This window comes from Anomaloglossus baeobatrachus, chromosome 6, assembly GCF_048569485.1.
Source record: "Anomaloglossus baeobatrachus isolate aAnoBae1 chromosome 6, aAnoBae1.hap1, whole genome shotgun sequence".
Classification (NCBI taxonomy): Eukaryota; Metazoa; Chordata; class Amphibia; order Anura; family Aromobatidae; genus Anomaloglossus; species Anomaloglossus baeobatrachus.
Genome location: NC_134358.1, coordinates 381,022,544 through 381,048,260, shown reverse-complemented (window position 1 = coordinate 381,048,260; position 25,717 = coordinate 381,022,544). Strand labels below are relative to the sequence as shown.

At 45.4% G+C, this 25,717-nt stretch overlaps 1 protein-coding gene across 3 annotated transcripts in view; it reads left to right on the top strand.

Annotated features, from left to right (window-relative positions):
* The window catches only part of MLH1 (mutL homolog 1), a 188,064-nt gene that overhangs the window by 31,061 nt on the left and 131,286 nt on the right, over positions 1 to 25,717 (top strand). For all 3 annotated transcript variants that reach the window (XM_075316574.1, XM_075316573.1, XM_075316575.1), the window contains 4 exons: positions 19,564 to 19,637; positions 21,554 to 21,626; positions 24,519 to 24,610; positions 24,716 to 24,758. In XM_075316574.1, the coding sequence (XP_075172689.1) occupies positions 19,564 to 19,637; positions 21,554 to 21,626; positions 24,519 to 24,610; positions 24,716 to 24,758 (282 nt within the window). The remainder of the gene's footprint in view (positions 1 to 19,563; positions 19,638 to 21,553; positions 21,627 to 24,518; positions 24,611 to 24,715; positions 24,759 to 25,717) is intronic.

The window sequence follows — 25,717 nt, the reverse complement described above, 5'->3', positions numbered from 1 at the left end:
AAGATTGACATAGCTCTTTATCCCTCTTACAGTTTGCAAAAGTTGGTATTGTGAACAGTTAAGCAAGTTGACAATGAAATTATCTGTAAAATACATATATAAGATGACACATTTCCTTGTATTTTCTGTGAAGAAAGTTATTTTTCATTTTTTACATTTTAAGAATTACAAAAATGAAAATGGGACAGTGCAAAAGTTTGGGCATCCTTGGAGATTTATGTGTTCAGATAACTTTGACCAAGGTTTCAGACCTTAATTAGCCTGTTAGGGTTATGGATTGTTCACTATCATTAGGAAAAGCCAGGCGATTTCACATCTTTTCACAGCTTTATAAAAACCCAGCCTACAAATCCTTGTGCCAAAAAAGCAGCAGTCACGGGTTCCTTTAAGCAGCTGCCTAGCACTCTGAAAATGAAAATGGTGGAGGCCCACAAAGCTTGTAAATGCTATAGCAAGATAGCAAAGCTTTTACAAGTTGCCCTTTTCTCAGTTCGAAATGTAATTAAGAAATGGCAGTTAACAGGAACAGTGGAGGTCAGGATAAGGTCTGGAAAACCAAGCAAAATTTCTGAGAGCTGCTCTTAGGATTGCTAGAGGGGCAAATCGGAACCCCTGCTTGACTGCAAAAGACTTTCAGACCCGCAACACACATCCGTGTAATTTGTACGTGTGCGGTACGTATTTGCACGTACCGGAGACACGTACACACGGAGACCCATGTTAATCAATGGTAGATGGCGCACACACACGTAAAATCGCACGGAACGTGTGTCCGTGAGGTAAGTACGTGTGTGCACTTTTCTACATGGACAACATGTCCGTTTTTGGCCGGCAGCACGCAGGCACGGACCCGCTTTAGTCTATGGGTCCGTGCCTGCACGTACCGCACACGGAGCATGTCCGTGTTCAGCACGTTTCGTGCGTGTGCGTTTTTACACTAGCGATCTTATTTTTTTTTTTTTTTTTTAATTAAATTCAGTATACTTACCTTTTTTTCTGCTGTTCTCAGTCATACTTACATTGGCGCTCGTTTTTTTTTCTTCCCCCGGCTCATACCGCTCCCCGATCACCAGCGCGGCGAGGAACAGCTGTGCAGAGAATACGCGGCAACAATTACTTTGAATATGCCGGCCGCTCCTTAATCAATCTCGTATTCCCTGCTTTCCCCAACCACCGGCGCCTATGATTGGTTGCAGTCAGACACGCCCCCCACGCTGAGTGACAGCTATCTCACTGCACCCAATCACAGCAGCCGGTGGGCGTGTCTATACTGTGCAGGAAAATAAATAAATAATTAAAAAAAACGGCGTGCGGTCCCCCCCATTTTAATATTAGCCAGATAAAGCCATACGGCTGAAGGCTGGTATTCTCAGGATGGGGAGCCCCACGTTATGGGGAGCCCCCCAGCCTAACAATATCAGTCAGCAGCCGCCCAGAATTGCCGTTTACATTATATGCGACAGTTCTGGGACTGTATCCGGCTCTTCCCGATTTGCCCTGGTGCGTTGGCAAATCTGGGTAATAAGGAGTTATTGGCAGCCCATAGCTGCCAATAAGTCCTAGATTAATCATGTCAGGCATCTCCCCGAGATTCCTTCCATGATTAATCTGTAAATTACAGTAAATAAACACACACACACACCCGAAAAAATCCTTTATTAGAAATAAAAAACACAAACATATACCCTGGTTCACCACTTTAATAAGCCCGAAAAAGCCCTCCATGTCCGGCGTACTTCAGGATGGTCCAGCGTTGCTTCCAGCTGTGCTGCATGAAGGTGACCGGAGCTGCAGAATACACCGCCGCTCCAGTCAGCTCCACGCAGCTAATGAAGGCAATAGCGCGATCAGCTGAGCTGTCACTGAGGTTACTCGCGGCCAACGCTGAATACAGCTGATCGCGCTATTGCCTTCATTAGCTGCGTGGAGCTGACAGGAGCGGCGGTGTCTTCTGCTGCTCCGGTCACCTCCATGCAGCAGAGCTGGTAGCGACGTTGGATCATCCTGGATTATGCCGGACATGGAGGGCTTTTTCGGGCTTATTAAAGTGGTGAACCAGGGTATGTATATGTTTTTTGTTTTTTATTTCTAATAAAGGATTTTTTCGGGTGTGTGTGTTCATTTACTGTAATTTACAGATTAATCATGGAAGGAATCTCGGGGAGACGCCTGACATGATTAATCTAGGACTTATTGGCAGCTATGGGCTGCCAATAACTCCTTATTACCCCGATTTGCCAACGCACAAGGGCAAATCGGGAAGAGCCGGGTACAGTCCTAGAACTGTCGCATATAATGTATGCGGCAATTCTGGGCGGCTGCTGACTGATATTGTTAGGCTGGGGGGCTCCCCATAACGTGGGGCTCCCCATCCTGAGAATACCAGCCTTCAGCCGTATGGCTTTATCTGGCTGGTATTAAAATGGGAGGGGACCGCACGTCGTTTTTTTTAATTATTTATTTATTTATTTTCCTGCACAGTATAGACACGCCCACCGGCTGCTGTGATTGGGTGCAGTGAGACAGCTGTCACTCAGCGTGGGGGGCGTGTCTGACTGCAACCAATCATAGGCGCCGGTGGTTGGGGAAAGCAGGGAATACGAGATTGATTAATGAGCGGCCGGCATATTCAAAGTAATTGTTGCCGCGTATTCTCTGCACAGCTGTTCCTCGCCGCGCTGGTGATCGGGGAGCGGTAAGTATGAGAGAGGGCTGCTAACTTCAGTCACTCGGGGGATTAGCGGTCACTGGTGAATCCTTCACAGGTGACAGCTAATCAGTACGCGGCACACAGACAGAGCCGCGGTATGACAATGAAGTCGGGTGAAGTTCACCCGAGTTCATTCTCATCGCGCAACTCTGTCTGCTGTTAGCCGACATGTATCAATGACATTGTGCAACACACAAACACGGACATTTTACACGTACACACGGCTCGCATACGCCATCACACGGATGCCATACGTACCGGAGAAACGCCCCAAAAAAACGAAACACGGACCCGAAAAACGGACCGTGTGGCAATGGACTTTTTTTTGCGGAAGTGTGTTTTAGGCCTCAGGAAAATTTAGCAGACTCTGAAGTTGTGGTACATTGTTCTACTGTTCAGAGACAACTGCACAAATATGGCCTGCATGGAAATGTCATCAGAAGAAAACCTCTCCTGCATCCTCCCCATAAAATTCAGCATCAGAAGCAGACAAAAGAACAAGTCCTGTGGATCATTGAGGTTAAAATTTAACTCTTTGACCAAAATGATCAGTGGTATGTGTGGATAAAAAAGGACACCGAATTTTTGGAAAAGAATATCTCGACAACCATTAAGCATGGAGGTGGATCAATCATACTATGGGGTTGTGTTAACATATCACGCGTAGAGGCAAGAATGCATTCAATGAAATTTATACAAATTCTTGATGCAAACATAACACCATCTATAAAAAGAAATCTTAAGTTTAAAAGAAGATGGCTGCAATAAATCAATAATGATCCCAAACGCCTTAAATTTTACAATAGACTACCTCAGAAGGCGCAAACTGAAGGTTTTACAATGGTCCTCACATTCCCCTGATCTGAACATCATTGAAAATCTGTGGCTAGACTTCAAAAGAGCAGTGCATGCAAGATGAGCCAGGAATCTCACAGAACTGGAAGACTTTCCAAGGAAGAATGGAAGAAAATCCCTCAAACAAGAACTGAAAGACTCTTTGCTGGCTACAAAACGTGTTTACAAGCTGTGATACCTGCAAAAGGGATACTACTAGATACTAGCCATGCAGGGTGCCCAAAATTTTGCATCAGCCCATTTTCCTTTTTTGTTATCCTTTTTTGATAATTTTAACCCCTTAGTGACGGAGCTAATTTTCACCTTAATGACCAGACCAAATTTTGCAATTCTGACCAGTGTCACTTCATGAGGTTATAACTCTGGAACGCTTCAACGGATCCCGGTGATTCTGAGATTGTTTTTTCGTCACATATTGGACTTCATGTTAGTACCAAATTTAGGACAATATTTTTTGCGTTTATTGAAGAAAAAAATTGAATATTGGCAAAAAATTTGAAAATTTAGCAATTTTCAACTTTTGAATTTTTATACCGTTAAACCAGAGATTTCTGTGACACAAAATAGTTAATAAATAACATTTCCCACATGTCTACTTTACATCAGCACAATTTTGGAAACAAAATTTTTTTTTGTTAGGAAGTTAGAGGGGTTCAAAGTTTATCAGCGATTTCTCATTTTTACATCAAAATTTACAAAACCATTTTTTTAGGGACCACATCACATTTGAAGTGACTTCAATAGGCCTAGATGACAGAAAATACCCAAAAGTGACACCATTATAAAAACTGCACCCCCCAAAGTACTCAAAACCACATTCAAGAAGTTTATTAACCCTTCAGGTGCTTCACATGAACAAAAGCAATGTGGAATGAAAAAAAGCAAAAATTAAATTTTACCTAAAAATGTTGCTCTAACCCAAATTTATTCACTTTTAGAAGAACTAACACAACAAAATGGACCCCAAAACTTGTTCCCCACTTTCTTATGAGTGCGCCGATACCCCACATGTGGTCAGAAACCTCTGTTTGGACAAATGGGAGGGCTCGGAACAGAAGGAGCAATATTTGAATTTTGGAAAGCAAATTTGGCTGAAATAGATTGCGAGCACCATGTTGCATTTACAGGTCCGCTAAGGTACCTAAACAGAAGAAACCCCTCACAAGTGACACCATTTTGGAAACTAGACCCCTCAAGGCTTCTATCTAGGGGTATAGTGAGCATTTTAGATCCACAGGTACTTCACAGATTTTGTTAACGTTACGTTGTCATATTGAAAATTTTAATAATTTTCTCAAAAATGTTGCTTTAGCATCAATTTTCTCACTTTTTCAAGAGGTAATTCCAAAAATTTGACCTCAAGGTTTGTTAACCACTTTTTTATGAGCGCGGTGATACCTCACATGTGGTCTGAAACCTTTGTTTGGACAAATGGGAGGGCTTGGAACGAAAGGAGCAATATTTGAATTTTGGAAAGGAAATTTGGCTGAAAAAGATTGCGGGCACCATGTCACATTTGGAGGACCCCTAAGGTACCTAAACAGCAGAAACCCCACACAAGTGACCCCATTTTGGAAACTAGGCCCCTCAAGGAATTTATCTAGATGTTTGGTGAGTACCCTGAACCCCCAGGTGCTTCACAGAATTTTATAACGTTGAGCCATGAAAAAAAAAAAAAATTTACCACAAAATTGTTATTTCAACCAGGTAGCTTTTTTTTTACAAGAGTAAAAGGAAAAAATTCAGCATAACATTTATTGTGCAATTTCTCCTGAGTTTGGCGATACCTTATATGTGGTGGAAATCAACTGTTTGGGCGCATGGCAGGGCTCGGAAGGGAAGGAGTGCCATTTGACTGCAAAATTGGCTGGAATCAATAGCGGACGCCAGGTTGCATTTGGAGAGCCCCTGAGGTGCCTAAACAGTGGCTGTCCCCCACAAGTGACTCCATTCTGGAAACAAGACACCTCAAGGCTTTTATCTAGGTGTATAGTGAGCAGTATGAATCCACGAATACTTCACAGAATTTGATAAGCTTAGGTTGCCATATTGAAAATTTTCATTTTTTTCACAAAAATGTTGCTTCAGCATCAAATTTCTCACTTTTTCAAGAGACAACAACAAACCGTGGACCCAACAGGTTGTTATCCAATGTCTTATGAGCACAGGGATACCCCACATGTGGCCAAAAACCTCTGTTTGGATAAATGGGAGGGCTTGGAATGGAAGCAGCACCATTTGAATTCTGGAAAAGTTGAAATAAATTGCGGGCACCATGTCACATTTGCAGGGCCCCTTGGGTACCTATACATTAGAAACCCCCACAAGTGACCCCATTTTGGAAACTGGATTTTATTCAGGAGTATAATAAGCATTTTGAATCCACAGGTACTTCACAAAAATGTTGCTGTAGCAACCAATGTCTCACTTTTAGGCTATGTGGCCATGAGCCAGCGACACGGCGTCTAGTACACAGTGTCAGCCTCCTGCAGAGATGTGAGTGTTGTCCACGGGAGAACGCAGCTGCCCATGCCCACGATTTGGGTTCAGGCCGCTGTGGAGCTCTATGCTACCTGCAGAGAACACTCATCTCCGCAGCATAAATTGACATGCTGAGGCTCGGGAAGCTGCGCCACAGGTCAGTTTATGTGGCGGAGAAAAGAAGCACATTGGGCAAGCACATTGGGCATGGGATTTCTAAAAATCCTTCCACTGTGCTTCTACTGCACAATGCAGCGTTATGGACGCAGGGAAAACACTCTGCGCCCAAAACGCTGCAAATCCCGATTGTGGGCGCACAGCCTAAAATGCTACAATTGATGAATGGATACATGTCAAACATATATAACGTCCCACCCCCTGCATATTCTAAGCTGGCGCCCTTTAGTGCCTTTCATGTGGCACTAAAGGGTGCCTAGCCTTGTATTTAGCCCCCCAAAAAAATAATAATTAAAATAAACGACGTGGGGTCCCCCCCATTTTTGATAGCCAGCTAGGGTAAAGCAGACAGCTGTAGCCTGCAAACCACAGCTGACAGCTTCACCTTGTCTGGTGATCAATTTGGAGGGCTCCCCAGGCGTTTTTTTTAAAAAAAAAAAAACGTGGGGTCCCCCCCAAATTAGATCACCAGCCAAGGTGAAGCGGACAGCTGGGGTCTGGTATTCTCAGGGTGGGAAGAGCCATGGTTATTGGACTCTTCCCAGCCTAAAAATAGCAGGCCGCAGCCGCCCCAGAAGTGGCGCATCCATTAGATGCGCCAATCCTGGCGCTTCGCCCCAGCTCATCCCGCGCCCTGGTGCGGTGGCAGACGGGGTAATATATGGGGTTGATACCAGCTGTAATGTCACCTGGCATCAAGCCCTGGGGTTAGTGATGTCACGGCATCTAAACAGATACCCGACATCACTAACCCAGTCAAGTAATAGACAAAAAAAAAAAAAGACAAAAAAAAATTTATTCCCCGAAACATTCCTCTTTCCCCAATTTATTGAAAATAAAGAAATTACGGTCGCTGTAATCCGCTGTAATCCGTGAGGTCCCACGCCGACTCTGGATCTTCTAGAATATGGGGGGCACGTTCAGGGAACGTATCCCCCATTTTCTGGAAGAGCAAGCTCTCCATGAGCAGTGTGGGTGCAGTAATCTGAGAATACTGCACTCACACTGCCCCGGTCCAACTTAGGGCAGAGTGACCTGCAGTAACCTCATTCCAGAATATGAGGGGCACGCTCACAGAACGTACCCCCCATTTTCTGGAACAGCAGTCTCTCCATGTGAGGACCACACTCCTCACATGGAGAGATTGCTGATTACTGCACTCACTCTCCCCCGGTCCACAGTGGAGCAGCCTGTGCATCAGCGACGTCAGCGTCCCTGCAAGACTGACGTCGCTGATGCACAGGCTGCTCCACTGTGGACCGGGGGAGGAATCCAGCTGACAGCCGCTGTCTGCGCATGCGCCGTCAGCATTCAAGAAGGAGGCGGCGTGATCGCGGGACGGATCACCAGACAGGTAACGTATGACCGGGGGCTCGGGGGCTGGGGGGCTGGGGGGGGATGATGGGGGGTGACCTAGTGGGACCTGGGGGGACCTGGGGGGACCTGGGGACACCTTTCTGCCGCATGTGACGTGTCACATGCGGCAGAAAGAGCAGAATGAATGCGGGGGAGGGGGGGTGGCTCTGGAGACCCGGAGGGGGCTCCGGTGACCAGAGGGCTCCGGTGGACCGGAGGAGGGGTCAGGGGGAGGACATTTCCCTCCGATCTGAAATGTTTGATCATTTCAGATCGGAGGGAAATGAATGCAGAGCCGGCGGCGGCAGTTTTCAGCGCGCGTCGGCGCCATCTTGCACGCTCCGGAGGGGGGCTCTGAAGAACTGGAGGGGGCTCCAGGGACCAAAGAGCTCCGGTGTACCGGAGGAGAGGTCAGGAGGGGGACATTTCCCTCCGATCTGAAATGTTTGATCATTTCAGATCGGAGGGAAATGAATGCAGAGGCGGCGGCGGCGGGAGTTTTCAGCGCGCGTCGGCGCCATCTTGGATTTTCCGGAGGGGGGGGGGGGGTTGGATGGATTTCTCCGGTACCGGGGGCTTTGGGGGCACTAAGGGCTCACATTTATTTCTCATCTGACATGTTTGATCACGTCAGATGAGAAATAAATAAATTTTACCAGCCATTTTTTTTTTTTTATGTTGTCGCCGGTATACGGTGTATACCGGCGATCGCATTAACGGGGTGCATACAAAACACCCCGATTCATAATCTGGGGGGTCTCAGCTACCCCCGGTAGCTGAAACCCCCGAGATTTTTCGTCACTGGGGGGCGCTACAGGGTTTTTCCGGCCTGACGTCTCAAGACGTCGGAACAGAATAAGTACCCTGTTTTTCCGACGTCTTGAGACGTTAGGCCGTCGCTATGGGGTTAAAATGTAAAAGATGAAAATAAGCCTTTTTTTTGCTTTAAAATACAAAGGAAATTTGTCATTAACTTTTTATGCCTTTGATAAATCATTTCAGCTTCAACGTGCTTAATTGTTCAAAATAACAGTAATTTTAACCAGGGGTGACTAAACTTTTGCATGCCACGGTATATGTTTAATTTGTTCCCATTCACTTTCACAAAACATAAAAGGCACAATGCAAAAGAAAACTTAATGTTTTGGTATTGCTGCATGCATTGCTCAAACTGATAGAATATAAAAAAGTATCCCTTATAGTGAACGCACAAACAAGAAATAGATCAAAACATCCAAATGGGCATCTCTAGTTCACCCCAAAAATGAAAAAAATCCATCAAAACTTGAATATACTTTTAAAATGGTATGGGTCAATAAAAATGTCAGCTTGACATGCAAAAAACTTAACCATTATGAGTTTCAGAAAATGGCAACACAATCAGATTTGTTTTTTTAATGAACAGTAAATAAAGCCAATTCTTTATCTGCTCTTGATTTGCTTATTTTGCCTCCCAAAGATTGCAGTATGGCGCATCTCACATTTATTCTGGTCTCTATGCTGAGTGCTTACATCTGGCTTTACATGTAAATCTCTGGAAAAATGTGATCAATTTCCCAATGGAAAATTCACTGTAGTGAGGCCAGGAGAGTCACTTTTTGAACTCTTGTCTTGCCTGTGGTCCTGGGTTGTCCACCTCTTTTACATCTTTTCATGCGTGCACAAAAGTGCGGTCAACAACAGTTTTGTGACTTTTGAATAGAGCTGAGCAGAGAATATCATGATATAGGTAAAGAAACCCTGAATCCAACAATGTAACTCTTAGTTTACTGGGTGCAGCAGTTCTTACACAATCAGAGTTTTTACATTTAGCAATGCAGCAGAGCTGAGAAAGCTGCTCCTGCCCAAACCAGGCTCTATATGTACAATGCCTGTAGACATTGAGATGCTTATCACAGCAGAGTGGCTTGTTGAAGTACCAGGCACAAGGCAATGTAGCCCAGTAATGATAAAGCTCCTGGTACTAAAACAAAGATTGCAGGTAAACAGGACGGACCATGATAATACACACATTACTGAACTGTGTTTAATAATAATATAATATTTATTCACTTATATAGCGCTATTAATTCCACAGCGCTTTACATACAATGGCAACACTGTTGAATCCGACGCAAACACAGGGAGAACATACAAACTCCTTGCAGATGTTGTCCTTAGTGGGACTAGAATGCCTATAGCAGGCTGTCTTCAGGTTACATTGCAACCTGCTAACAGATTTCTTTGAACCCTTCTAATTTCCTAACGAAACAAATCTGTTTACAAAATGATGGTGATGTACAGTAGACATGTGATTAATGTTATTTATTAACTATTTTGGTTTAACCCCTTAAGCCCCCGGGCACTTTCCGTTTTTGCTCCCCTTCTTCCGAGAGCCGTAACTTTTATTTTTTCCATCAATCTTGCCATATAAGTGCTTGTTTTTTGTGGGACGAGTTGTACTTTTAAATGAAACCATAAGTTTTACCATATAGTGTACTGGAAAACGGCAAAAAAATTCCAAGTGCGGAAAAATTGCAAAAAAAGTGTGATCGTACAATAGTTTTTGGGATATTTTATTCACTTTGTTCACTATATGGTAAAACTGATGTATCTATGTGATGCCTGAGGTCAGTGCGAGTTTGTAGACACCAAATATGTATAGGTTTACTTGTATCTAAGGGGTTAAAAAAAATCACAAGCTTGTCCAAAAAAAGTGGCGCACGTTTTGCGCCATTTTCCAAAACCCGTAGCATTCTCATTTTCTCTGACCCCTCATTGGGGGACACAGGACCATGGGTGTTATACTGTCTATCAATAGGAGGACACTAAGTAGATGCAAAATCATAGCTCCTCCTCTGCAGTATACACCCCCTGGCCGGGCCAGGCAGTCCCAGTTTTAGCTTAGTGTCTATAGGAGGCACTTCCTTTCAAGGTTTGTGATTTTTTGAGGGCGACGGTTTCCTTTTGGGACCGATCTCCCACTACCATCAACGGGCTGGAATGCTAAGTGTTGCCTACACGTACCCCCTCCCGCGACGCTGGATCCTGGACTGGACGACGGGTTCCACAGACACCGATTTTCCAAAGCCCAGGGCAGAGGCACAATTCCTCAGCCCCTCTTTGCAGGCTCTGAGTTGAATATGGCATCAATTCCTCAGCCCCTCTTTGCAGGCTTACCGTTGTGACCGGATACAGCAAGCTGACTCTGCTATTGTCACTGCCTGGATTGAAGCAGTGTTTAAGGTGAGATCCCCCCTGACCGGTTTCCCAGACAAAGGGAGAAAAGACGGTGCAGGAAAGGCTTCCAGGGCTGAATATACAGTATTTATTATGAGAAACTCCCTGGCTAATGCAAGGAAGAGAGCCCCAAGAATCCTGAACACACAGTGTTAACTTTTCCCTAGCTTGCTGGCTGGGGGAGGGGGGGGGGAGTCCCTCCTGTTTGCAAACTCCTGCACAGATAATTTCCCGGTGGCAGGGGGGAGGGGGTGGCTAGAGAATCACAGAGCTCAGGGACTCACACTGTTTATTATCTGCTCTGTTTATTTGATCTAGCAGAAAATCCGGCTGATAACCACCAGTGACACGCTGTGTGCTGACTAGAGGGAAAGGGAGGAACTATCAGAAGCTCCTTTTTCGCCTTTTTTTTACTACCCACAGCGGGGGGGGGGGCACACTGACTACTTCTTCGCGCTCTTTTAGCGCTAAGCCCCGCCCCCGCGGCTGTGATAAGCCCCGCCCCCCCAAGAAATCGTGGGAAGATCTCCAGCCATCGGCTGATTCTGGTAAGGTGCTGCTCACTGTATCTCTGCTGAGCATTGCTCCACCTCCTGGCAAACTCCTATCAGGAACATGCAGAATTCAAAAGGCACGAAGAGTACTAAGGCCCACATAGTCTATTATTCAGCCTGCACTGCCTGCCATGCTGAGCTACCACATAAACACACCTCTTCTCTCTGTGAGTTTTGTGCCCCTATAGCCCTCCAAGACCCCCCTGCCACCGCCGCCGCAACCGTCAGCCCAGAGCCTAGGGCTCCCAGCCCACCGGAATGGGCACAGTTTCTGTCCCAATCCATGGAAAAACTGTCACAGAACCTGGTGCTGGCTATGCAATGTCGTCCTCCACACCCTTCTGGGTCCCTGGACGGAATGCAGCCTGAGGATACCCCTCTGGAGGATCCTTCTGAGGCAATCCGGGCACATGCTTCACCGGCTGAAGAGTTGGAGGATTGCAGGGATCAGGAAAAGAGCACACGGCCGGGTGTCTCCAGTGGGCTCTCCCTCGGGAGCACACAGGGCAGGCTCTCCCACACGCTCCACGGCTTCTGAAGAGCTGGAGGAGGGAGAATGCTGTTTGTACCAGGAGGATTCCTTGGTTTCAGCCTCCCCAGATGATCAAACTGCAATAGACTCCCTTATAGCAGCAATCAACCAAACTCTGCATGTGGAGGTTCCCCCATCCACTACCACTGACCATGCGGTCTCCTTTAAGAGGGCAAGGAAACCCCAAAAGGTTTTTCGCTGATCACCCTGAGTTTCAGGATATACTCACAAAGCAAAGGGAGAAACCTGACAGGCACTTAGGTAACCGAAAACTCATGGAGTCCCAGTACCCTTTTGCCTCACCTGCCCCTAAGGGCTGGGCCGATCCACCCTCGGTCGACCCCCCGGTCTCCCGCCTTACCACAAAGACGCTCCTGTCTTTACCCGATGGTTCCTCCATCAAGGACCCGACAGACAGACAGGTGGAGCACCTCGCCCGCTCTGCTTTTGAGGCTGCGGGTTCCTCCCTCTCGCCCTCCTTTGCCTCTGTGTGGGTCGCAAAGGCGATCTCGGTCTGGGCAGAATCCCTTAACACTTCGCTTGAGGAATCCCAGTTCACTCATACCTTCACAGAGGTAACAGCTCAAATTGCCGCTGCAGCAGAGTACCTCATGCAGGCCTCCATGGACGCTGCTACCTGCGCAGCGTTTGCTACCTCAAATACCATAGCCATCCGTAGAGCTCTCTGGCTCCGACAATGGCGAGCGGACTCTGCCTCCAAGAAGTCTCTCACGGGCCTCTCCTTTTTTCCAGACCAATTGTTTGGCGAACGTCTGGACAAGCTCATTTCTGACGCCTTGGGAGGAAAGAGTACCTCCCTCCCCCAGCTGAAGTCCAGGACGTCCTTCACCAGACATCCACAGTCCTCGTTCCGCTCCTTTCGGAACTCATTTGGTTGGTCGACACCCCGTGCTGTCCACGCCACCAGCCGCGGACTACGCAGGGACCGACCTTCTCAGCTCTCCCCGAAACCTACTTCGTCATGGCAGCCTAGACCGAAACAGTCCAGGACTAGGGAGACTCGGCCACGACGTTTTTTCACCTCATGACTCCTTCGGCGCCCGGAAGACACACTCATTGTAGGAGGTCGACTGCGGCTCTTTTAACACATCTGGGCTGCCGCCTCAGACGACAAATGGGTGCGAGACCTTGTGTCTTCCGGTTACCACATAAATTTCGGACCCGACCCCCTAGTCGGTTCTAACAGCAGGCGTGATAATACCTGTCCCAGACGACGAGAAGTTCGGGGGGGTTTTATTCCAACCTCTTTGTGGTCCCCAAAAAGGATGGGTCAGTTCGACACATCCTGGACCTCAATCACCTAAACAAGCATGTGCACGTACGGAGATTCAGAATGGAGTCCCTAAGGTCTATTATTGCATCCATGGTCGAAGGGGAATTCCTCGCATCCATAGACATCAAGGACGCGTACCTGCACATACCCATCGCCCCAGATCACCAAAAGTTCCTCCGCTTTGCAATTCAGGACTCCCACTTTCAATTCGTAGCTCTACCCTTCGGCCTTGCCACCGCACCAAGGGTCTTCACCAAAGTCATGGCGGCCGCCATGAGCATCCTTCACGCCAGGGGAGTGGTCGTTTTCCCTTACTTGGACGACCTCCTCATCAAGGCCCCCTCCTTCCGCGACTGCTCAACCAGTGTACAGATCACTCTGGACACCCTATCCCGCTTAGGGTGGCTAGTGAATCTGGACAAATCATCCCCGGTCCCATCACGATCCATCACCTTCCTGGGCATGTCCCTGGACACCCGTTGGGGCTTGATCCTTCTCCCTCAGGACAAGGCGATCGCTCTTCAACGAGCGGTACGCTGCCTTCTACGTCCTCCGTCTCGCTCCATTCGATTCAGCATGAAAGTGCTCGGCAGGATGGTGGCGGCTATGGAAGCAGTACCCTTTGCTCAACTGCACCTCCGCCCACTGCAGCTAGCCCTTCTAGCAGCCTGGGACAAGAGCCCCTTCTCCCTGGACAGACCTCTTCACCTGACGCCTTCAGTCAGGTACGCACTCCGCTGGTGGCTTCGGTCCTCATCCCTATCGAAGGGGAGATCCTTTCTCCCAGTGAACTGGCTGGTCCTGACCACGGACACCAGCCTCCTAGGCTGGGGAGCAGTGTACCGGCACCACACTGCTCAAGGACATTGGACGCCCCATGAGTCTTCACTACCCATAAACACCCTGGAACTCCGCGCGATCTTCCTCGCACTCAGAGCGTTCTGCCCTCTGCTAGCGGGTCGTCAGATTCGAGTCCAATCGGACAATGCGACAGCTGTAGCCTATATCAATCGGCAGGGGGGCACCCGCAGCAAAGCGGCTTATCTCGAGGCCCACAAGATCCTCAGCTGGGCCGAATCGACAGGATCAGTGATATCAGCGGTACACATACCGGGGGTAGAGAACTGGGCAGCAGACTTTCTAAGTCGCCAAGGCCTGGCCGCCGGAGAATGGTCTCTCCACCCAGATGTGTTTCTACACATCTGCACTCGCTGGGGCACACCAGACGTGGACCTAATGGCCTCAAAGTTGAATGCAAAGGTACCCGCGTTCATAGCCAGGTCACGCGACCCGCAGTCCATCGGCGCGGATGCTCTAGTCTGCTCCTGGCACCACTTCCGCCTGCCTTACATATTTCCACCTCTACCCCTGCTGCCGCGGGTGATCAGGAAGATCAAGGCAGAGGGAGTCCCGGTGATACTGATAGCACCGGACTGGCCCAGACGCGCCTGGTACGCCGAATTAGTACAAATGCTCACAGACGCACCGTGGCGCCTTCCAGACATCCCAGACTTGCTGACCCAAGGGCCCATTTCCCATCAGAACTCCAGAGCCCTGAAGCCGACGGCATGGCCATTGAGACCTGGGTATTAACAAGAGCGGGATTCTCCCCCGCGGTTATTTTCACCATGATCAGCGCCCGAAAGCCTGCTTCATCCCGCATTTACCACCATACGTGGAAAATCTTCCTTTCATGGTGCAGAGAAACTAACGTCCAGCCTATGCCTCTGGCCATCCCCAGAATTCTCGACTTTCTACAGTCTGGCTTGCCAGCGGGGTTGGCTCTCAGTTCCCTTAAAGGGCAGGTCTCAGCGCTCTCAATCTTCTACCAATGCCACCTGGCTCAAAAACCGCAAGTCAAGACCTTCCTCCAGGGCGTTTTCCATCTAGTTCCCCCGTACAAACGGCCATGGACCCATGGGACCTCAACCTCATTCTGGACGGTCTCCAGAGGTCTCCCATTGAACCCCTCGAGGATTCCTCCCTTGCTCTTCTGTCCTGGAAGGTAACATTCCTGGTGGCAATTACGTCCATCAGACGGGTTTCGGAGCTAGAAGCACTCTCTTGCCGCGAGCCTTTCCTGATCTTTCACCAGGACAAGGTGGTTCTGCGCCCCCTCCTGGATTTCCTTCCAAAGGTTCTTACCCCGTTTCATTTGAACGAAGAAATTTTTCTGCCTTAATTTTGTCCACTCCCAGTTCATAGGGTGGAAAGGTCTCTGCATTCGTTAGACCTCGTCAGAGCTGTCAGATATTACATATCCAGGACAGCCCCCTTTAGGAAAACGGACTCTTTGTTCGTCATTCCTGAGGGGCCTAAGAAGGGACAGCCAGCTTCAAAGGCGACTCTGGCTCGCTGGATTCGCTCTGCGATCCAGGAAGTCTACCGCCTGCAACTCAAACCCATTCCTAGTGGGCTGCGGGCTCATTCCACGCGAGCAGTTGGCGCTTCGTGGGCCATTCGGCATCAGGCTTCAGTGGAACAGGTGTGTAAGGCTGCGACCTGGTCTAGCCTACATACGTTTTCAAAGCATTACAGAGTCCATACCCAGGTTTCAACTGAGGCAAATCTGGGTAGGAAAATTCTGCAAACGGCAGTAGAGCACCTCTCTCAGTAGGCGCTCCAGGCTGTCTGGGGCTGGTTCCTAGTCCTTGGGTTGTGTTGTCTTCTTTTATGTTTCCCACCCATGGACTGCTTTAAGACGTCCCATGGTCCTGTGTCCCCCAATGAGGCGTCAGAGAAAAACGGATTTTTGTGTACTCACCGTAAAATCGTTTTCTCTTAGCCATCATTGGGGGACACAGCACCCACCCTGCTGCCCTGCGGGGCCTTGGCTCTCTCAGTACCTTATTTGGTTTTGACTCTTCTTTTCTCATGTTCCTCTGTTGAGAAGTTTTTTACTGCTTTTTTCTCCTACTGCTTGTGTACTAAAACTGAGACTGCCTGGCCCGGCCAGGGGGTGTATACTGCAGAGGAGGAGCTATGCTTTTGCATCTACTTACTGTCCTCCTATGGATAGGCAGCATAACACCCATGGTCCTGTGTCCCCCAATGATGGCTAAGAGAAAACGATTTTACGGTGAGTACACAAAAATCCGTTTTTTCGGGATCTAAGACTCAGTGATGGCTTATTTTTTGCGTCTCAACCTGACGTTTTTAACGGTACCATTTTTGCGCAGATGCTATGTCTTGATCGCTTGTTATTGCATTTTGCGCAAAATTTGCGGCGACCAAAAAACGTAATTTTGGCGTTTGGAATTTTTTTGCCGCTACGCCATTTACTGATCAGATTAATTGATTTTATATTTTGATCGGGCATTTCTGAACGCGGCGATACCAAATATGTGTATATTTTTTAACCCTTTAATTTTCAATGGCGTGAAAGGGGGGTGATTTGAACTTTTAGGTTTTTTTATTTTTTTTTTTACTTTTTTTTTTTTTTTTTTTTATTTTACTAGTCCCCCTAGGGGGCTATAGCGATCAGCAATCCGATCACTCTTATCTATCTGCTGATCACAGCTATACAGCTGTAAACAGCAGATTCAGTCACTTTCTGTTTCACCCTGCTCCGAGCCGGGTGAAAACGAAAGTGAAACTTCGTAGCTGCAGGCGTCCTCACAAGACCCTGTGCTACGATGGCAACCACCGAAAGTCACGTGATCATGTCACGTGACTTCCGGCGGGGTAAGTAACTGTCAAGGAGGCGCCTATATACATATCGCTGCCAGATTTTGGCAGCGAAATGTAAGGGGTTAATGGTCGTGGGTGGAAGCGATTCCACCCGTGGCTAGCAGGCACACATGTCAGCTGTTGAAAACAGCTGATATGTGCGCAGATCGCCGCCGCCTGCCCACGGCAGGGTGCGGGGATTAACTGCACACGATCCATGACGTACCCAGTACGTCATGGGTCGTTAAGGGAATAACAGAAGTTTGAAAAATTGCTAAATTTAAAAAAAAAAAAGTCATATTTTCCATATCTCTTTTAATAAAAGCAAATCATATCAACCAAAACGTGCCATGAAGTACAATGTGTCACACAAAAAACAATCTCATAATCACTGAGGCTATGTTCACACACTGCGTTTTTTACCTGCGTTTTGGGTCCGTTTTTGCTGCAGAAATTTCTTGAGAAATTCTTGTAACCTTTCTGCAGACATTCCCCAGCAAAACCTATGGCAAAAAAAATTAGCTGTGCGCACACTGCGTTTTTTTCTTCAGAAAATTCTTTCAGTAGATTTTCTTAAGAAAAAGAATGAGCATGTCACTTCTTTTCTGCAGCTAACTGCGTTATTTGCCATAGATAATTGGCACAATAACGCAGGGAGCAACCAGCGGTAAAAACGCACCGAAAACGCAGGTGCGTTTTTGGTGCGTTTTTTAACGCAGGTGCACTAATCCTTCACTCAAGAAATTTCTTAAGAAAAATCATTTTTCTAGTGTGAACATAGCCGTTACATATTGAAGAATTTCATAAAGTGACACTGGTCAAAACTGCAAAATTTGGCCTAGTCAGGAAGGTGAAAACAGGAGCTTGTGCAGGAAGGAGTTAAAATAGATAACAACTAAAAGCTCTGCAGGAATTATGAGATTGACAGAATGCAACCCTGCCAGTATGCCTTATAAACCGTGCATGCTGAGTCGAAAGTGAGCAGAGAGTCTTAGCTTTTTAGGAGTCTGGAGTAATTGAGGAGGATTTGTTGAGGTTCTGCTCCAAAAAATAAAAAAAAAAAACATACCTTGACATCTTTGAAACTAGGAAAACATTATCTTGTGGCTTTTTCAATGTTTTTTATTCAACATTAGGTGTTGACACAAGATCTTTAAAGTATAGCTATTGTTTTAATTTTTATTTTAGAAATCATTAGTAGACATGAAAATTTGCTTCTTTCTCTACCAGAATTGATCAGCCATTATCAAAATTCTCAATTCTGAGGTCAAACTGTATTCAGTGAAGACTTTCCCATTACTGAGACAGGAGTTGGCAGTTGTTACCCTTTAACCCTTCTACGACCAAGGATATACCGGTACGCCTTGTACATGTCGGGGTAATCACCGCCGCCTGCTGCGGTAAGCCGGCTGTGATCCCTGCACATGTCTGCCAATATAAACAGCAGACATGTAGGGCCAGCAGGCTCGAGTGGATCTGCCTGCACCTGTTAACCTGTTAGATCGTGCAGTCACATTTTGAATGGTCGTGGCTGTTCCCCGCCGTCATCGCAAGCCCCGTGATACGATCACGGGGACCAATGGTTGCCATGGTAGCAACAGGTCATGTGATGACTCCTGTCGCTATCATGACATATTTTCTGCTAGAGCTGACAGAGCGCCGTCTCTTACAGGAGATGAGCATTTCTGCTGATCAAAGCGATGTTGCTCTGATCAACAGAAATGCAGAGCCAATTGAAATGTGCAGGCATAAAGTTCCCTTGGGGGCTAGTAAAATTAAAAAAAAAAAGTTTTTAAAAAATAAAAAAAAACTAAGTTTAAATCACCGCCCATTCGCCCTTTTGAAAATAACAATTAAAAAAAATATACATATATTTGGTATCACCGTGCCGATTTATCAAAATCTAAAATCAAATTATCTGATCGGTACACGGCGTGTCGAGAAAAAAAATTCCAAATGCCAAAATTACTATTTTTGGTCACCATAAAAATTTTTTAAAATGCATTAACAGACGATCAAAACAACGCATCTGCACAAAAATGGAATAATTTTAAAAAAAAAATCATCTCAAGACGCAAAAAATAAGCCATCACTGAGCCCCAGATCCTGAAAAGTGAGAACGCTACAGTCTCAGAAAATTGCGCATAAAGTGCCATTCTTTTTTTGGACAAACTTGTGAATTTTCATTTAACCCTTTAGATAAAAGTAAACCTCTACATGTTTGGTATCTGCGAACACGCACCGACCTGAGGCATCACACCGACATGTTAGTTTTACCATACAGTGAACATTGAATAAGAGACCCCAAAAACAATCGCGCAATTGCACTTTTTTTGCAATCACTGCACCTGGAATTGTCTTCTGTTTTCCAGTACACTATATGGTAAAAATAATGGTTTGATTCAAAAGTACAACTTGTCCCACAAAAAATAAGTCCTCATATGGCAAGATTGACTGCAAAATAAAAAAAGTCATGGCTCTCGCAAGAAAGGGAACAAAAAACGAAGACGGAAAATTGCCCGAGGGTGAAGGGGTTAAACATAGTGTGAGTGATATATGAAAACTGATTTCAAGAAAAAAAAAGTTTGCATCATTTCTTATGTAAAGGGACAAGGGTGGATTTTAGCTACAGTAATTGTCACAGACATCAATTCAACTCTATTCATTTTGTTAAAAAACAATAAATAATTCTTCTGCGTTTATTTAATCTCAACAGGCATTAGCCAGTATCAGTCACGTGGCTCATGTTACTATTACAACAAAGACTGCCGATGGAAAATGTGCCTACAGGTAAAAGAAAAAAGGCAACTCCTTTGTTTGTTGTTGTAAATATTCAATACTGACTTCTTCTAATTCTCCAATGAATGCCCTCTACATCAGTTAGCTTTAATTCACTTAGGAACAAGGATGTTTTTTACAGTGAGAAAGCACATTCAGATGATACGTAGTTTCTTGTATGTTTTCATTGCGGTACCTGTTTTGTCTCCTCCATTTTCTGTTCTTCAGATTTGACTGATTGGTAAGTTAGGAGTAGGAATGTTTTCTCTACTGTCTGTTCTGCAACATAAGAATCTAATATGTGTTAGGAATGATGGCTTGGTGCGTTCATCCAGGAGTGGATCTGGTTTTGTGCTATGCTACTCCAGGCGTAGGCACTGCCATTATCCCACTGCCCCAAAGGGGTACATCCTCAGCCACCCCCGGTTACCAGGAAGAGGTTTGTTTGCCGTGGAGGCTGAGCTTTCGTAGGCCCAGGTAATCCATTCCAATCTGAGGGAGCTGCGCATAGTGGAGTGGTGGGCATTACAGAAAGACCTGGAATCAGCAGGTACAATAGTTATAAAAAATGCACGATCACCACGTAAGACCAAAATTGAACTCTTTTAATGCCACAATGTATATCATGTTTAGAGGTCTTTAACACCATACCAACAGTGACGTTTGAGGTTAGAACATCATGGTGTGGGGCTGTTTTTCAGCATACGGCACTGGCAAGTGTCATGTACTTGAAGGAAAGACAAATTACTGAGATATTCTTGATTAATATCTGCTATCATCTAGCAGGATGATGAAGATGAAACAAGGGTGCACATTTCAGTAAGACAGTGATCCCAAACCTACAGGCAAGGAAACTCTCAATTGGTTTCAGAGATAGAAAATAAAGCTGCTAGAATGGCCGAGACAATCACTTAACCCAAATCCAATAGAACATTTATGGAAGGAACTAAAGCTCAGAGACACAAAAAATCTAGACTGCTGTTTTTCCAAAATGTAAGTAAGTCAAAATCCTTCTGGGAAAGTGTCTTGTGGACAGATGAGACAAGATAGAGATTTTTGGTAAAGCACATCATTCTACTGTTTACCCAAAGCGGAATAAGGCCTACAAAGAAAAGAACACAGGAACTGCAGTCAAATAGGCTGGAGGATCAAAGATATTTTGCAGATGTTTTGCTACCTGTGGCATTAGGTGCATTGACAGTGTGCAAGGCATCATGAAATCTGAAGATTACCAAAAGGATTTTAGGTTGCCATGTAGTGCCCAGTGCCAGAAAGCTGGGTTTGTGTCCTTGGTCATGGGTCTTCCAGCAGGACAGTGACCCTAAACAAATTTACTTCAAAAAGTCCCCAGAAATGGATGGAAACAAAGTGCTGGAGAGATCTGAAGTGGCAGCAATGAGTCCAGATCTATCCTTCAAATATGAGAAACCTGGAGCAGTTTGCAAAAGAAGAGTGGTGCTTTACTCCAGTTGAGAGGTGTAAGAAGCTTGCTGATGGTTATAGGAAGTGACTGATTGCAGTTATTTATTCCAAGGGTGTGCAACCAAATATTAAGTTGAGGGGGACACCTATTTTGTCCAGCCAATTTTTGGGGTTTGTGTGAAATTATATTCAATTTGCCTTTTGTTCCAATGCACACAAAGGCAATAAATGTGTATAGCAAAATGTCATTGCAAAAATTTTCTGGGAGAAATATTTCTTTTCCAGGGTGCCAACACTTTCTGCCAAGACAGTATACCTTGTGTTACACTCCTGAAGTCCTCCTTTTTACCTTTTGTACAGGCACCACTTTTATCCTCTTGTATATATTTTGCCATTAGAGTATATTTAATTTTTATGCAACTTTTCTTAACTGCTAATTGTAATACTGGACAGGTGAACAGTATCCTTATGTATGTTGTAAGAATTAAATGTGTGTTTTTTTACAGAGCAAGTTATGCAGATGGAAAACTCAAAGCTCCTCCCAAACCTTGTGCGGGCAATCAAGGGACACAGATATCGGTATGTAAAGAAAGAAGAATTTCAGTTTTGAAGCCTTAAAGTAGGGGTGTTAATCATCATTTTATGTGGCCCACAAGATGAGAACACAGATTTAACTGTTGACGTGGCACCATGCTAGCCTCAGGCAGTGCTTGTGCAGATTGATTTCACAGTGGACCTCAGTAAGATGCTGCCGGCACCATTATCCTGCAGACAGACAAGAGTTCAATCTGCGCCCGCGACGCCCATAGCTAAGGTACCATTTTAATTCGTATGATAGCACCAATATGGCTCTGTCTATACTTTTATTTAGTAAAATCCTGCTAACAGGTTCTGTTTAAAAAGCAGTGTGGAGGTATGCGCTGAAACTCAAGATCCAAGATGGTACTCGCCCCCTGTGTTGGCGCCAACCTTTCTACTATGTATTGGCTGTATTTTACATCAATATAGGAGGTGGGCCATCTTTGAATCTGAGAGGATACAGCTAGTGCTTATTCGAGGGGGCAGTGCCAACACATCTTTGAACCTTTACATCAGCATGGAAGTAGCCAGTACTTAGCATAGGGTCTGGCAAAAGGGAGTAGGTTCCATTTTTGATTTAGAGCAGATGTAGCCAATACTTTGCATAGGGGGCAGTATATCTTGGACCCTGATGTCTGGAACAGCGCCATTAGCCCTACTAAGCAGGGACAGCACCCTTAGCCCTACTAAGCAAGGACAGCACTCTTAGTCCTACTAAACAGGGGCAGCGCACTCAGTGCTACTACCCAGGGACAGCTCTCTTAGTCCTATTGCTTAAGAAAAGCGCTCTTACCCCTACTACCTAAGAACAGCACTCTTTTAGCCCTACTACCCAGGGACAACTGTCGTATAGCCCTTCTACTCAGGTACGGAACTCGCATGGCCCTACTTGCAATGGACAGCTTTTGTATAGCCCCTGGCCAGTTTGTGCATTGCAGACCATGCTTGTACCGTGTTGCATGGAGATCTGTATGAGCCCTTCCAATTACAAGTGGCCCTTTGAAGGCAACCATAATGCTGATGTGGCCCTTGGTAAAAATGAGTTTCACACCGCTGCCTCAAATAGTTTATACCAAGTTTGGAAGTTATTTCCTCTTCTACAGTCTATGTGTGCCACACTATTGCTGAGTTACTTAAAGAGTAACTTGGTGTGTTATCACTTATTCAATTTATTGTCCAAATGTGTGCTGGACGATTATGGATTGCTATACAATATCTGTGGTAGTTTATTTGACAGTGAATGGTGCACTTATTACTTTTGTTATATTTACAGGCCTTCCATGAACATTTCTTTCCTACATCTATATATATATGAGTATGTACTGTAGTGTGTGTGTGTGTGTGTGTGTGTAATATACTCACCTACAGCCTCCTTCTCCAGTATCCAACCCTGCTTCTATCCTCTTCTGAGTGATTCCACCGCTTTTCAGACTCTCTTGGAAGTGGCTGTTACAATATAGATTTATGCAGCTTCAGAACGAGGCTCCATAGATTTAAACTGAAAAAGAGACTAGAAAATAGTGTGATTCTAAGAGTGTAAATTGCCATCTCGTAACTCAGAAGATGACCTAAACAGCACTTGATTCTGGAGAAAACTGTACACTGACAGTACATTCGGTACGAGGTTTAGGGGGGGAAGGTCATGGGAGGGCATCTTTAACAGCAATTTGATGGGAACATAATGTATATTTTTCATTTAACGTTTAGAATGCATGGAGTTGCATAATCCATTTTGTTTGGGGATCTGGGGATGCCTTTTTATGTTGTCTGTAAGCAGAATGGTAGAGTCAGGAATTGCAGTATGTCAGTCATTTTATCAGTAAATGCACTGGGTTACCATTTGTGGCAGGGAAGATGGGCAATTCATTGTTAAGGGTCAGTCTTACTTTGTGTTTCTTACTTCTGGGAGTATTGCTTGGGGAAGAGGGGGGCGTCTTGCAGTGAAAGACTCCTTTGCACATGGTAAGAATCAACCAACAAGGAGTGGCAAGCTGTGGGTAGGTACAATGACCATGCGGGGCAATATCACAGGCTTCTGCTTTTGGAGAAGTGTGCAATCATAATTCTGTTTCTCACTGAGAACAATCAATCATCACAGGAGAGGAGATGGGTAGGGAGCTGATTCTCTTTCTAAGTGACTGCAGCATTGTGGGGTCTCTGAGACCGTGGATTTCAGGCCGATGCTTCTGCTTCATGGTCAGCAGCAAGTAAGCGAGTGATTGTTACTGCCTGCGCTGTGGTTACCAGCTCTGGACATGATAACACATTAAAGATGTTCTCCTGTGCAAAAACTCTTATAACATGTGTCAAGAATCTGTATTAACCAATCGGTGTTTTATTCATTGCAGAGGAGAGCACATATTGGAGGACTGCAGAGGCCGGCCTCAGCATTGTTCACACACAGACTCAAGCACAGCTGATCGCAAGGGCCAGAGGATCAGCTGTGCTTCTGTCTAGTTTAGGTGGGGCCACGGCTAACTGCAGTGTATCCCTACTATAGGGTTAACTTCCCAGTCGCTGGGAGGCTAACCACTGGGACCCCCACTGATCCCTAGAATGGAGCTCTGCCTGAATGAAGTGGACATTGAGCATGTGTACCTCCATTTATTCTCAAAGGGACCAATGGCAATAGATGAATGCTACACTCGGCTGTTCCCCAGCACTCCCATGGAATGAATGGAGCGGAGGTGCACATTCTTTACCTCCACTCTATTTAGTCGGGTTTCTTCACAGCCCGCTTTCGAGGTTGGTGGAGATCTGAACAGTTGGACCACCAGTGGTTGGGAAGTTATCCCCTAACTTATACATGGGGGGTAACTTTCAAACTTGCTACAAACCCTTTAACTTAAAACTGAGATAATGCATTTTCATTCTCTTAAATTTGTCTTTCAGGTCGAAGACCTATTTTATAATGTATCTACAAGGCGGAAAGCACTCAAAAGTGCAAGTGAAGAATATGCAAGAATCGTGGAAGTAGTCAGCAGGTTATATTTTGCTGTACCACTACATAAAAAGTGCTGAAGAATAGTTTAAATGACTTGCAAAATAGTAAATAATGGAAATGTTTTATTTTTTTTCTTTTTCTGTAGGTATGCCATCCATAATTCTGGTATCAGCTTCTCTGTTAAGAAGGTTAGTTGTTTTTGTTGGTTTTTTTTGCAGATAATTGTTTATATATGTTGTAACATCTATCTCTCTGAGATGGCAAAAAAGTCTGTACCCACTACCAAAATAGATCTGATCTTCTTCACCTGTGCAGATAGGTTTGTGACAGAGGTTAATTGGAACTATTAGATTGCTTCGTGGGAATCAATGCACTGTTACATTTACCTATTTCCTAGTCACCCAAATAATCTTCATAAGATGAGGAGTATACATACTCATATTAATGATTTGGTCTCCATCATTCAATTATCCTGGTTTAGCGCTCGGGAATAAAATTTCGGTGCTCAGAAGGCATGTAGAATATCAAAAGGTTAGAGAATCTTCGTTACGGGACAGTGCCAAAGGTTCTCTAACTTTTTCGTTAACATCATTGTCACCCTTGGTTATATGTATCAACTGTGTGTCAGATTATTTTAATAGACAATGCTGATGTTATTCACTTAAATGCTGCTGTCAATCTCTGACAGAGGCATTTAAGCCACATGGTGCTTCATGCATCCAACTACCACTCTGCTCCTCATTGCTTGCGGTAGCTCCAGACTGTCAAAGCTGTCATGTGGTACTCCTGTGAATCACAGGCAGGGCTGCAAAAGAGCACGTAATTTTAGCTACATACTGTAGTTTTACAGTACATGAAACAACCGATCATATGAAGGCCAGTTCAAGTTACGCCAAGGGAACTGAAAGAAAAGTTTTAAAATAAATGTTTCTTTAAATTCATAGTTACATAGATTGAAAAAAAGACCACAGTATATCAAGTTGAACCTTTTGCCACCATTTATACATTTTTTGGTCTTTACTTATTTATGACACTCAATGTTGTGTACTGAAGAAACAGCGCTTTTTTAAAAGCTGTTATTGTGTCTGCCCATTACATCTTCAAAATCGCTTTTCTTCCCCTCGCAGGGAATGCCCTCGGGTCCTTA